This window comes from Syngnathus typhle, linkage group LG5, assembly GCF_033458585.1.
Source record: "Syngnathus typhle isolate RoL2023-S1 ecotype Sweden linkage group LG5, RoL_Styp_1.0, whole genome shotgun sequence".
Lineage (NCBI taxonomy): Eukaryota > Metazoa > Chordata > Actinopteri > Syngnathiformes > Syngnathidae > Syngnathus > Syngnathus typhle.
In genome coordinates this window covers 16,010,747-16,023,970 of record NC_083742.1, presented here as the reverse complement: position 1 = coordinate 16,023,970, position 13,224 = coordinate 16,010,747, and the positions used below count along the sequence as shown (strand labels likewise).

Genomic DNA, 13,224 nt, shown 5'->3' with positions numbered 1-13,224 from the left:
ATCGGACAAGACCACTGCGGGATATTAATAATATAACAATGTATTTTCTTCAGACAACGTTGCAATGACAATCCATATTATATTAAAACCTGAACGCGAGTATGTTGGGTTTTTCTTTTACCACAGTTTCTGAATGCAACAGTCAATACATTCCACGCTGCCCGGAGAACCCGACTGCGCATGTCAGAATCCGATGCGTTAATACTTTAAAAATACAAGCGAAAGACCAAAGCCTAGACCACGTATTAAATTAGCGTATGAAAATACAGAATACGCAAATGTATTAAAATAATATGGGAGGCTGACAAAATTATGACTGCATTGAATTTCACTTGAGAAAATTTCAAATCAAAATTTAAAAAAATAAAATATATATTTTAAATTAGTCAATAAACCCTTAACGTTTATGGATATGTTGTATGGGGATACGTTTCAGTAGTGATAAAATGGAAAAGAAAAATACATTTACAGTAAAAATGTTTTTATATATATATATTGTAGAAATAAAAGTTTATGGCTTACTTGTAAAATGCCCCCCCCCCCCCCCCCCCCCTCAGAAAAAATAGAGGGACAAGTCAATATATTAGAATTAAACATTTATTTAATCTGCTGGGCATTTACATTTGGTATCAGAACACACACCTTCGTTAAAATATAGTATTTCCAACTAGATTTGGGAGCATATCAAAAAGAATAGAACAGCATAAAATGATGCAATAATAATCCTTCCAAGTACCCTGTAGGAAAAACTCCCAGAGGTGATAAACATCCACATTCATCCTAGAAGCTACTACATGTAATTGGCGTGTACAGCATGTATCCATTCGAGATGAACTCTATAGATTATTCTTGCTGGGAATTGCTGTACAACTGGATGGCTTTACATGAATTATTATTATGATCAGTATGATTAAGTAAAACATCAGTCCAGCACATTCCAAGGCCTCTGAGCTAACAACTGAAATGAAAACTGTTCAACATGAAGACAACGAGGGTGGTGTGTGAAAGAAAAAAAAAAAAGGTTCCGATAACTCATTCTCAAAGCAGCATCTAGAATTTTTACCATGTCTTAAAATACTGAACGCAGTGGAAAAATAAACTTTGTTGATTAGGTTGCCAAATTTGAAAATCGAATAGGCTGTTGTAATATATAGGCATTAATGAAAAACAATGTGCAGCTTCTGTTCCATTTTGGCGAAAGCAAATGACATCAAAAAAAGAGCAAGATTGTCAGCAAGCAACCTATACGCGGGTTTTTCTCCCCTCTTCTCCTCATAAGGCATTTTACGTTCCGTGATGACGACAACGATGTCACATCTTTGTGCTTCTGCTTTCACTTGAACTGCAATAAGACAAAGGAATCAAGTCACTTTGAACAACAAAATAAGATTAAAATACTATTTATAAAAAAAAAAGCTTTAAAAAAAATTGGGAATATGAATAGAATATTTACAAAAAGAAAATCTATTTAACTATTGTCTATTGATCATATATTTGTGGGTCATTTCGAAAGACTTACGGGAGACTTGAGCAGGGGATTGGGCTTCTGGGCCAGCGCGGGCTTCTTCATGAGCGCCGGCTTGTTGAACTTGGGTGGCATGGATACCAGCGAGGCGGGGTCGTCGTTGCCATCAACGTCGGCCAGCTGGAGCTGGTCCAGCGGCACGCCGGCCAGAGAGTAATGCTGCTTCCTCAGCATGCCCAGACGCAGATGCTCGTTTTCCAGCAGAGACTCCAGCTCCAGCACCTTCACCTACAAAAACATTGACACATTCAATCCATCAGGGGGCAGCATTACACAACTCTCAGAAGAATGTCGCCCAACTTGTCCTTCTGGAATCATTTCCTGTGTAACTGCAAATTTCTTTTTTCCTCTGCCAATTCGACCTGTCCTTTATGTTGAATTAGAAGATGAATGAGAAACAAATTGACTTTTTTATTTTTTTTTTTTAAAAAAAGCTTTTCACCAACCCAGCTTTGGATGCAACATTTCACAAATAAAAAAAGACATTTCAGACAGCCTATTGTTCTGGTGGATACTACACGTTTGAAAATGATAGAGTCTATGGGGCCCATAATCCACAAGGTGTTTTCTGAGTCCATCGTTACCTGCGACTCCATTTCTTCTTTTTTCAACTTGATGAGCGACAACCCAGAGAAGTCCATGGGATCTGCACACCAGACACACACAAAAGAAAAACAAGTGGATTGAGGCTTGACACACACCCGCTAAAGTAATTGCCCGACAGCACTCGCGTACCCTTGTCCTCCAGGTTGTCCTGTCCCGTCCTGGTGGAGCCCACCACTTTGGCGGCCATTTCGTTGACCAGGCGCGAGGCCTGCTGGAGCACCGTCAGCCTCTTGCTGTGACGATCTGCTTTCACCTGGAAACACATTCGCAAAAGTCAACGAGACTGTCACAGCAGACATAGACAGACCCGAAACTTTCGCTGTAAATTCCTTGAAGTTACCTTGGAGGCAGCGACCAGTTGTGCAGTACTGGCAGCAATCTCGTGGGAGCAGACAATCAACTCTTCATATTTGCCTGTGTGCAGCACCACCTTGTCAGCAGACTCCCTGTTGGTGGCCAGGAGAAAAACACCAACACAAATTGGTTCTCTCAGCAAATCAAGAGAACCTGGTGTCAAGTAGAACTTACACCATCTCTGTGGCCCCCCAGCCCACCGCCTTGGCCGCAGAGATCAGCCCCTCGGTCCAGCGAGAGTTCCTGGCGTAGAACTCTTTGATGGAGGCAGCGCCCTGAACAAAAACAAACTTGGGTTATTCTAGCGGCTAGAAGGACTGAACTAGGGCGACAACTCACCCTGCCGCTCTCCACGATCTCCTTCTGCAGTTCCGTGGAAGAAAGGACCAGCATTCGGATAGCCTACGCAGGACGCAAGTGAAAACACACAATAAGGATGACAAAGGTAAGAGGAGTACAATATTGTCCAAGTCCAGCGTACCTTCATGAGGTCTGTGCAACTGTTGAGGATCCTGAAAGAAAAAAGGTACACTCAGATAACGACCTTCAAATATTAGTACCAGCCTTAAAAAAATCCGTATGAGTTGGGCCCAATTAATCAAAATATTCGAATAGCTCTGGTGAAAAATTGGCAGTGGTGTTTGTTTGATATTCTCATGAACAAACCTTTCATTGACTTCCAGTTTAATTCCCGACGTGTCCTTTCGAGCCTGATTCATCACTTCCTGTAACCACAAGGACACACATCACTTGCGTATTCAAGAATAAAAAAAAAAAGAAAATGGAGGACTAATACATAAACACATGCCAATACCTAAATAGACAACACACACGAACAAACAAACCTAACCAAGCGACAAACATCCACAGACAAGTTCACCTAAAAAAAAAAAAAATAATAACACTACTACTTTTTTCTTTCTACAGCTAGTCCTACTAACATCAATCCTGCGGACGGCCTCCTCGATGGCCGCCGAGGTGGCGGCCATTTCCTTGTCAACCATATCCCCCAGCTCATCTTGGCGGATGTCCATGCCTTTTGGTCGCAGCTCCTACACAGCAGAAAGACAATTTCAGTTTGGGCTCATCATCGGACGGCGCGGCGGATTGCGTCGCGCTTGCGTGCCTGGCCCAGACGTAGGATCTTGTGGATGATGACTTGAATGGAGGCTGGGTCGGCCCTCTGCAGCGTGCTCTTGGACTTGAGCTCACTCAGGTACTGCAAAATCTGAGTGGCGCAGCTTCTGCAGTTCTCCGTCAGTTCTGTGGGGCGGGGGTGCGTGTCATTTAGGCAATAAATTCATTTTAGTCATGTAACATTACGAGGGTATTTGTGTCTTGCTTACTGTCTGCGTGGTCAGTTGGCGCCATGTGTGCGGTGGCGCTGCCATTGGTGATGGTGTCGGCGGCTGCGTGGGAGAAGTGAGTCAGCGACCTCAGCAGCGCTCCAGCGTCTGAAACGCAACGACACAATGTCACCTCGTTTCATTATTAGTTTTGTTATTATTATCCACATTGTTACATTTATTTACCCTTCATGTCTTTCACGTACTCCGCTTGACCTATTTTCACTTTATCCACGGAGCTCAGTGCCACCTCTGCTCGACTGATTAAATAATCTGTGTTTGAAAGACAGTCGGAAGTTTAAATACATTCAATTATTAACAACGATGCGAGATTGATGCTCCATCTCAGCGGCGTGACCTGGGGAGCTGGTGCATCGGATGTGGAGGGGATCGTCCAGCTTGGCCACGGCATCTTGAATGATGTTCTCGGCTTCTGTGACGGTGCCCTGCAGCAACGCGAACTGCTCGTCCAGGAGCTTCTGCTTCAGCAGCTCCTCCTGTCTGGCCTGCGTGCAATACAAATGAAAAACACAAATATCTGTTTCCGCGCACTCAATCCAGTGTACACGATATAGGAACCCGTTTGCGGGACTGATTTGAAATCTAAAACCCAGCGGTGAACAATCCTGACCCACCTTCTCCTCCAGTCTGGCCTGCAGCTCGTTAAGTTCCCTGCTGTTCTTGTCTTTCTCTTGCTGGACGGTGGATTGCTGCAGCTGCGCAGTCTGGCGGACGGCGGAAAGCTCGGCCTCCTTCTCGCTCACCGAGCGCATCAGACGCTCCTTCTCCGCCTGCATGGCGACCATGGTGTTGTTGACTTGAGCAGAGGACTGCAAGACAGAAAGAAAAGCAGATGCAGTTAAGGTAATCACACTCTGTACTTAAGTGCATTTACAATTTTTTTTTTTTTTTGGGTCAAAGATAAACTGTCAACTCACCATCTCACTGCTCTGCAGGGTGGCCTTGATGCGGGTTATTTCCGCCATCTTCTCTACCAGTTCTCTCCTCAGCTTCTCCATCTCAAATTTCTGCTCCTCCACCTACAACAAAAACCATTTTGTTTCAAAAACCAACCAGAATGCGAACGCTTCCACGACGACAGCCCGCCGACCTTCATGTCTGCTTCCTGCCGTATCCGATCCACCTCAAAGGCCAGCTGCTGTCTGGTCCTCGCCACCTCCTCCTGAGTTTGCTGGGTGGCAGACAGCATCTTCACTGTGTCGGCACTCTGTCGGCAAACGTTAAGCAATTGTGACTTACGATTGCTGTGTCCAATGAAAATCCTGCAAGTATGCTGCTTGACCTATCTCACCCAAGAGATTTTTCAATGTCAGAGAGGAGCCAAGTTTAGACTGGCTTGGTATTGGACGTTACAGAGAGTCTTTGCCAGATGAGTACACATACACTCCCGATGATTTTTTATTAATTTTTCTAAACATCTGTAAGCAATATTTTGGTTGACACCTTTAGTTTAAAGTATTAATACAGGTTCTTGGAAAATGTCAGTACAGGGATGCATCTTTTTTTTTTTCTTACCCCCGAATCAGAGCCTTTTTTGTGGTGCGCCTACCTTGCGAAGTAGTTCAGCATGGCTGGCCACCAACTCCGTGTGCTTCTCTTTCAGCTTCGTGTAGCGTTGTTCTGTAGCCTGGGCTCTTTCTGCACAAATACACAAAAGCACTCCCTAAATACACAGCAGCCAAAATATTTGTGATTAGTGTAATATTGATCTTACGTTCCGCCTCGATGAAGGTGCTCTGCAGGCTCTCGTGCTCGGTGATGCGGCGACGCGCCGCCTCCAGAGCCAGGCGGAGCTGCTCGTTTTCCACTAGCGCGCGTTGCTTCTGAGACCGCTGCTCCTCCAACTCCGCCTCCAAGCTGTTGATCTGCGCCTTGAGCTGCATGATGTAGCGCTGGGCCTTGCGGTGGGCGGGGAAATAAAAAAAGATAATATCAGCAATCCCACACTAATAACCAGAAGTAGTCATTCCATATAGCTCGGAGAGAATATTTGCAAACAAGCTCAGAGCTCCTACTAAATATAAGAAATATATTCAGCGTAGAGGTGAGTTGTATTTTTGTGATTTTTCATTTGTTGTTACTTGTACGGCTTTAGAAGGGAACCACCGGTTGAAATAAATCAGGGGAAGCATGCCACACAAGCTCGCCACATTCCACACGTGGGGAAGAGATATTTTGCATCCGTCCAACAGGTGTCCAAACAAACAAAGCAGTAGTGTCAAGTCAGTCACAACAGCGCTCCTCACCTCCGCTTTCACCTTCTCCAGCTCGGCTCGCAACAACTCCAGATCCCGCTTGAGGCTCTCAATCTGGAGATCCCTGTTGCAAGATGACAACAACAAAATATTGACAAAATAGCTAAAAAATAAAAAAAGTTATTTACTACAACTAATGTTTTCAACTTTTTCATCAATCCCTGTAAAAGCTGGCAATGTTATTGATTAAAGTGCAATTAACAACGTCCCCACAGGGTGGCGCACCTACATTAACTGACTATTTGCTTGGGTATTGGAAATGATGGGGGAAAGAAAATCGTCCTGCGTTTGAATAATTTCTTCCACTGGAATGTAACATGGTGCATATCAGACGACACATCACCTGTCGTCGAAGCCTCCGTTGGGCGGTCCAAAGGCCTGATCGAAGATGTCGGGCTCCGGCGCGGCTTGCGAGCTAGCGGCGTCGCTGACGTCGATGAGCGGCTCGGGGTCATCGTCATCATCGTCGTCGCCGTCCTCGTCGGGGATGACCACCACCAGCTTGACGTGCTTGGCCAGCGAGGCCGCGTGCAGGAAGTTGGGTGGTGACTGATGACAGGATGAGAGGGAAAGAAAATAACCAAGTTAGCACAAGTATTCACATTTTGACATGTAAATGTTAAAAGTAAAGTACGTGTACTTGGATATTTCTCGCCACTGCTACAAATAAATACCAGATGAGTCAATTGGTAATTTAAGGCCTTCCAGTTTGATGACTCGTGGTATTGGGAGAAATATAGGAGCTGTCCCTTGTGTGAGTCAAATGTGAGCAGATCTTACATCAGGCAGTCGGGGGATTTGGATGAGCCTCTTGAAGAAGAGCATCTCTCTAGCTCTGTTGAAGAAGGTCTTGAGGCTGCGGGCCACAAAAGCGGACAGTCATGTCATCATACAGGGAGTTCCCCAAAAATATCTGCCAATTTGCAATCAAACTTATAGGACAAAAGTGAATCATTAAACTTAAGTCGAAGATGAATGTGAGTTTATAGTTTTCCGTTTTTGGTTTTTTTTGGTTTATCTCTGTGATAAATCTCAAATTTCAAATGAGATAGGGGGATGGTAGTTGTGGTCGCCTGGCTTATGTTGCACACTTTCTTTTATTCAATACGTTCACTTGACACCACCTTTGGCGCGAGGACACGACCGAAGCTCCAACACGTACGTACCTCTGGAACTGGTCCCGGAAGCGATCCCGGTGTCCTTGTAAAGTGTCAGCGGGGAGACCTGAAATCCCCCAAACCGATCCATTTATTGATTACGTTCAACCCCCGGACTATTGAAATGGTCATTCTGCGTTTCCTTACACGCGTGTAGCTTGAACAGCAGCTTGACCATGAAGTGATAAAGTTGACTGCAGTCCTGGATGACCTGGATGAGTGGCGACAGACGACACTGGCCCGAGGTGAGCGTGGAGATGGCGATGGACGAGTTGAGTTGCCTCAGCACTGACCGGGACCACATTTACACACAGACGCATATTTAAACCTTAATGAAGTCACACAAAACAACTGAAGGATTACATGTTGAATCGTCGACCTTACAAACATGTCGACCGACACGGACCGAGTATTGATAATTATGTTGGTTCTTGCAACACACAAGCCGAAAAGATGTCGGATTTGAAAGGATTCTATTTGAGGCTATAAAATCTGTTGGGTTTTAACATGAACAGATTCTACTTGAACACAAATCACTTCTCCCGAATTAAGGAATTTTTAACATTGCTAGTTGTGGCAAGATTCTGGGCGTCTTTCATTACAAGCGAATAAACGGAAAGAGACTTAATGCCCTGTAATTGGCTGGCATTTCCTCATCAGATGCAGCTAATTTAGGGCGATACGATGTAGGAAACAAGTTCAACGGAGGCCACGCGGCAGAAACGCCCTTCCTCATCAACTGTAGGCGGAAACCACCATTAGAATTGCACGAGATTTCATTTTAGGTTTTGGGAAAGGGTCACTAAGAGACTGTTGCTGTGTTTGAGTATTTTTTTACCTGTCTCCGCCAACTTCAACTCTCCATCCATGTAATCAAACATCTCCACGGTGAGCTGAAAGCTGCCGGGGACAATTTGAGAGTCTCGTTACGAGAGAGAGGAATGAAGCGAATCGACTGAACTAAACGAGGATGTCGAGGATGCGAGGTTTAACGGACTCACACGTTGTTGATGTCCGTCCCCGCCGTGCGCTCCAGCACCTCGTCGGTAGCCTCCAAGTTGGCGGGGATTTCAGAGTGCTGCGAAACAAGAAAGCTGCGTGTTCAATTTCAACGTAATGCCAGATGGGTCCCGCGAGACCGGACGTCCCTTTCACCTTGTTGTGAAACTTCATTTTGGTGCAGAGCAGCTTGGAGTACAGCGCAACCAGCTGCCCGTATCGATCGTGCAGGTTGCCCTGGAAAAGCAAAACATTTGAATAACAGGCATCCCACATTTATCGGATGCTATTATTGATCATTAGTTTTACTGGACCGCATCTCACGGCTCCTGAAATGTCCACACTAGAATAAACAGACCTCTTAGGCTTAATGACGGTAGACGTCTAGACGTCATTTAATGCTAATGATTATTCCGTAGCCGCATGATGGATTTTTCTTGTGTATGAATGGCGGAACAACAAAAAAACATTTCCTTGCCTACAATCAACGAGACAAACACTCACCCAAAGCTGGCCGAGTTCCACAATAGAACTGAAATGTCGCATGCAATCTTGTAACACCTGCGAAGGAACCCCAAACACACTTGAGTGATGAATTCACTTGTTTTTGTTTGTTAAAAATATCAAGAGCCTCACATTGCGGTGGCCGTCACGCAGGACTTTGTGCAGCACGTGGCAGAACTTCCAGCTGAGGATGGAACTGTTGGCCAAGGGGAAGCCCAGAGCGTACGACCAAAAGGTATAGGCCCCCTTCTCCCGGTGAGTGCCTAGGATGATACCTGATTGGTTCCCTGTTAAAGAAGTGCAAGTTGATGGGAATCGGCTGCACTCCCCGCCTCAGGGGAAAAAAAAAAAAAAAGGATACGCCGTGCATGCTTCTCCTTCACGGGTGTTTCGGTGGAGTTGATGGCTTTGCTGATGCTGCTTAGCTGAAAAGGGAAGAGAGTAAAGATTTTGTCATTTTTTGCGAGTGGTGATTACAGTTGCGGAAAAAAAATGCTGCTATGCATAATACACAGCATAGATGACGAGTTAACAGATCGAATGCCCACGCCGGGAGATACCATCTCTAAATGATTATGTGGAGAATGAGTCATCGGAAACTGTGTGCCTTCCGGAACCGGTCCGGCAGGACGAACAAGTGTCAAACGGGAAATGGTGACGCGAAGGGAGGAAGAGACGGATCGTATTTTGATTTGGTCGTTGTCTAGAACGTAGCCTTACTGATTATCAGGAAGTTCTAAACTACCATAATGGGAATCCTCCAACTGTTAATGGTTAGCTATCTATATATAAAAATATATATAAAAATATATATTAGGGCTGTAACAACCAAAAATATGTACTAAAGGAAATTCAATTTGAACCAATCGTCCTTAAATCATATCGCACACCCATGTTTCAAACTACAGATCGAATTGTCTTGTATTGGAGAGACGCGCTTCCATCTAGAAAATGTCAAAATTCAATAAAGATACCACAAGTGACACCAGATGAGCTATTGCCAAACGTCCCTCCCCATCTAATTTGCAAGTGTCGCCATGGTAAAAGTATTTTCAGAATCAAGGAAGAAGGAAGGACGGAGAAAAAAAAAAAGATGACGAGCTGTGCTAATTAGTTGGCAATGACTATCATTTTATATCTTGTTCCTGTTCTTAACTCAGCACTTTTGTGTGTGTATGTGTGTACGCATAGCAGCCTCCATCGGCATGGTCTTATATAAAACTCTCATCCAGTGAAGGCATTAATCCTCACGTGGCTTTAATCTCTGGTTTCCATTTCTCTTCTCCCTCCCTAAATTTCCATCCTAAAAAACATGTTTAATCATTCCCATTACTGTGTGAACCTTTTGAGCAAATATTAACATGTCAATGAATCTATCTTGCATTTTCACGTGGCACCTGATCATCAAAATAATTGCTGACATCATTTTAACTTGCTGTTACTCTCCCAAAAGTCCAACTAAAAACTGTCCCTGCTAATTTTGTGGTGCCCCAAATGAATGCTAGCAAACATCCAGGGACCTCAGTTTGTGAAGCACTGCTTTACTGAACATAAGAGCATCAAGAACAGATGGGCTTCTGTGCCAATGAGAAAGTAAATCCAACAGGAGCACCCCCCCCCGTCCCCATCTCCCCCGACTTGCCGGTGACGCAAACTAAACGGTCGTGCTAGCTCGTTTACACAGGGCGAGTTTGGCAGGGCGGCGTGGAGGCCTGTGTGACAATGAGGGGCTTGTTGGTTGGGGGAGGAAAAGAGGATGAATAGTTGGGTAGCACATTGGGGAGGAGCTGCTGTGAGTGTGCGTTTGTAGCATTGGCACACAGAGGCCGTCTCGACAGATGGCCGCCGAGCAGCGAAGCTACGGGCAAACTGGTGTTGGCGAATGATTGATAAAAGCCAAGCAAATGTGCCTGCCGCACAGCAACGTCACTACACTTGACTCACCGCCGTTGCCATGACGACCCCCAAATCAACTTCATGTGAAAAGGAGAGCTACAGTCACTGAGGAGCTTATCTTAAATCAACGCAGGAGGACAGTAAAACGACTCATGCAGGAGCTGCTGTTAGCCACAGCTCACACCCAGACGCTCACGGGCAGATTTGCCAAAGCCAGCCTCTCTCCAGCGTGCAGATGTTTAGAACACCACACTAGTTCCTGCCTCCTAAAGGTAATAGTAATAATAGTGTGTCTAAAACGTGAAAGAGGAACGTCGGCAAATTGAGGAGGAGGGTAAGCCTCAACTAATCCCCACCACCACCATAAGGTTGGGTTGCCAGCCGGCCTTATTGTCGGCATGCACTCAACCCGAGCAGAGTCATCCGTCCGTCTCCTGTCCGGCGAGTGCGCATGCAAACCATCTGGATGTTGCTCAGTTCAGAGTCGGGAATGCTTATTAAAAATTTAAAACCGCTGCTGCTCGTTGGTTGGAAATGCGAGTGCATGATAGCGCAGCTCGTTACCATCTTGAATCAACATACAAGAGCAATGGCGTTGGCTAGCAAACTGCTCGGAATGTTGTCTATTAGGATGTGATCAAAGTGGAGTAAAAGTTCATTAAAAGTTGACATAACTGACATTTTTTTCCAGCAAGCCCCAGTCTTTCTTTTTTTTTTTTGTGCGCCCAGATCAGATTCAACCTATTTTAACTGACCACTGTAAAAAAAAAAAAAAAAACCACACTTTTTTGTTTCCTTACCTTTGTCTTAGAAAGGGGAGGACAGAGAGCAACTGTGCTAACTCGAGCATACTTTTGCCACACTTACTTTTGGCCTTTTTTGTTCTTGTTAATTAATGTGTATTGTTTTAAAAAAAAAAAAAAAAAAAAAAATTACACACGCATGCACTATATGCCGAAAGGTAGCTCCAATTAAAACAAAAGAACACTAATATTTCCATCATTCTGTTTATTTTAGCCCAACATGGAGTATGTTTATTATTCTTAATGTATCAAACATTCTGTATTTTCCTATATTTTATTACATAATAATTTCCCTGTGTGGGGCAAATAAAGAAATATATGGGACAGTGACACATTTCTCTTTTGTATTTGTCTGTCTAATGTGTGTTTTTAGTGAGACAACCTTGTTTTGGAAACAAGACATTGTCATGAAAGCGTACACCGGTGTGCTCAGATTTTGTGTCGACATAAAACCACGATGGCAGACACAAACAGCGAATCATCAATCAACATCATTGCCCCTTTTAATTAAGAGGGGGAGGCCCAAATGCATTAAGAGTGCTTTTCTCTACTGTACTCCCACTCAAACACTCTTGTTTATCTAACTACTACCTTCACGCCCCATCGCCTCGCCTGGCCTGGCCTCACGGGTGCTCTCTCAGGCAACTATAGCAAAAAGAAATCAAACACTGCACCCACACACACATTTCTAGAGGAGAGTGCGCATGTGATGCTTCACCTTCACGAGCAGTGCAGCAGTGGAGCTCGACTGCATGAATCAGCAACTTGATCACAAGACAAGTCAGGCTACCTCCTACACACTACCCAGCAGGTTCTTGATTTTCAAATTAAATCGGTTCACGCTGGTAACTAATCTTGCCCCCTTGAAATAAACGATTCAAGCCCCACATTGTGCTCCTTCTTGTGTCTGTGCCCTGGCCACAAGGGGGCACTATAAGCCATACATGCAGGTACAAATGAAGAAAAACAACTGCGCAGTAAGCAAGCTACAATATGATTAAGATCTTTTGGGGTTGGCAGAGGATAAAGAATACACACCTGTGTATCGTGTCGTATGAGATACCTCAAGTTTTTCTAATGTCTAAAATTTCATTTCACACAACGACAAAACAATAAAGGGCCTTTCGTTCTGACGGAGGCGATCATTCACCAATTTGTGAAAATGTTGCAGTACAGTGCCAACCACTGCAGAGAAGGACTTTTGCGATACTTTTAGCATTAAGCTAACAGACTTTCTCAATGCAAAGTTCCACCAAGATTTAACTAAAAAGCATAAGTAGTATTTTGTGTAATCAACCCCCTCCCCTTCGCACAAACAGTGTCAACTAATCTCCTTGGTGGAGGGGATATACACAAAGTCATTCTTTCGGCCAACAGCAAACTTGGTGGAACAGAATGGAGATGATTGCTGTTCCAGATCTAGAAAGTGTGACAAATGTTGTGGAGGGAGGCGGAGGTGGAGAGCTGGCCAAACAGGACTAACTAGATCAGCACCACCATAGTGTCAAGTTATGTGTGCTTCCCTTTTCCATATCCTATTTATTTGACTTAAAAAATGCCATGGATTCATGTTCTGCTTCATTTTCAACCCCAACTATTGGTTCGGTTAAAAAATGGTTAATCATCAATATTGACTTTTACTGCAGTTAAAAGACAAGTTAGCCCTGCAATGTGGATTACGTATAAGGAAAAATAGCCTTGTATTTTGGCGTAATGAGAGCCACGTTAAAAATATATATATTTGAGTATAAGAAAAGA

The 13,224-nt window shown here is 44.3% G+C and overlaps 1 protein-coding gene across 1 annotated transcript in view; it reads right to left on the bottom strand.

The window, feature by feature from the left end:
- Positions 1-583: 583 nt before the first annotated feature.
- The window catches only part of hip1rb (huntingtin interacting protein 1 related b), a 13,249-nt gene continuing 608 nt past the window's right edge, over positions 584-13,224 (bottom strand). The window contains exons 2-31 of the mRNA XM_061278078.1: positions 9,129-9,192; positions 8,900-9,042; positions 8,768-8,824; positions 8,420-8,500; positions 8,266-8,342; positions 8,103-8,164; positions 7,412-7,552; positions 7,274-7,331; positions 6,888-6,963; positions 6,451-6,656; positions 6,099-6,171; positions 5,567-5,750; positions 5,402-5,490; positions 4,943-5,059; positions 4,770-4,871; positions 4,467-4,661; positions 4,190-4,337; positions 4,018-4,104; positions 3,832-3,939; positions 3,612-3,748; positions 3,427-3,537; positions 3,152-3,210; positions 2,967-2,997; positions 2,825-2,887; positions 2,660-2,760; positions 2,472-2,577; positions 2,261-2,384; positions 2,110-2,171; positions 1,520-1,753; positions 584-1,342 (exon numbers count right to left, since the gene is read on the bottom strand). Coding sequence (XP_061134062.1) covers positions 1,334-1,342; positions 1,520-1,753; positions 2,110-2,171; positions 2,261-2,384; positions 2,472-2,577; positions 2,660-2,760; positions 2,825-2,887; positions 2,967-2,997; positions 3,152-3,210; positions 3,427-3,537; positions 3,612-3,748; positions 3,832-3,939; positions 4,018-4,104; positions 4,190-4,337; positions 4,467-4,661; positions 4,770-4,871; positions 4,943-5,059; positions 5,402-5,490; positions 5,567-5,750; positions 6,099-6,171; positions 6,451-6,656; positions 6,888-6,963; positions 7,274-7,331; positions 7,412-7,552; positions 8,103-8,164; positions 8,266-8,342; positions 8,420-8,500; positions 8,768-8,824; positions 8,900-9,042; positions 9,129-9,192 — 3,105 coding nt within the window. The 3' untranslated portion in view covers positions 584-1,333. The remainder of the gene's footprint in view (positions 1,343-1,519; positions 1,754-2,109; positions 2,172-2,260; positions 2,385-2,471; positions 2,578-2,659; positions 2,761-2,824; positions 2,888-2,966; positions 2,998-3,151; positions 3,211-3,426; positions 3,538-3,611; positions 3,749-3,831; positions 3,940-4,017; positions 4,105-4,189; positions 4,338-4,466; positions 4,662-4,769; positions 4,872-4,942; positions 5,060-5,401; positions 5,491-5,566; positions 5,751-6,098; positions 6,172-6,450; positions 6,657-6,887; positions 6,964-7,273; positions 7,332-7,411; positions 7,553-8,102; positions 8,165-8,265; positions 8,343-8,419; positions 8,501-8,767; positions 8,825-8,899; positions 9,043-9,128; positions 9,193-13,224) is intronic.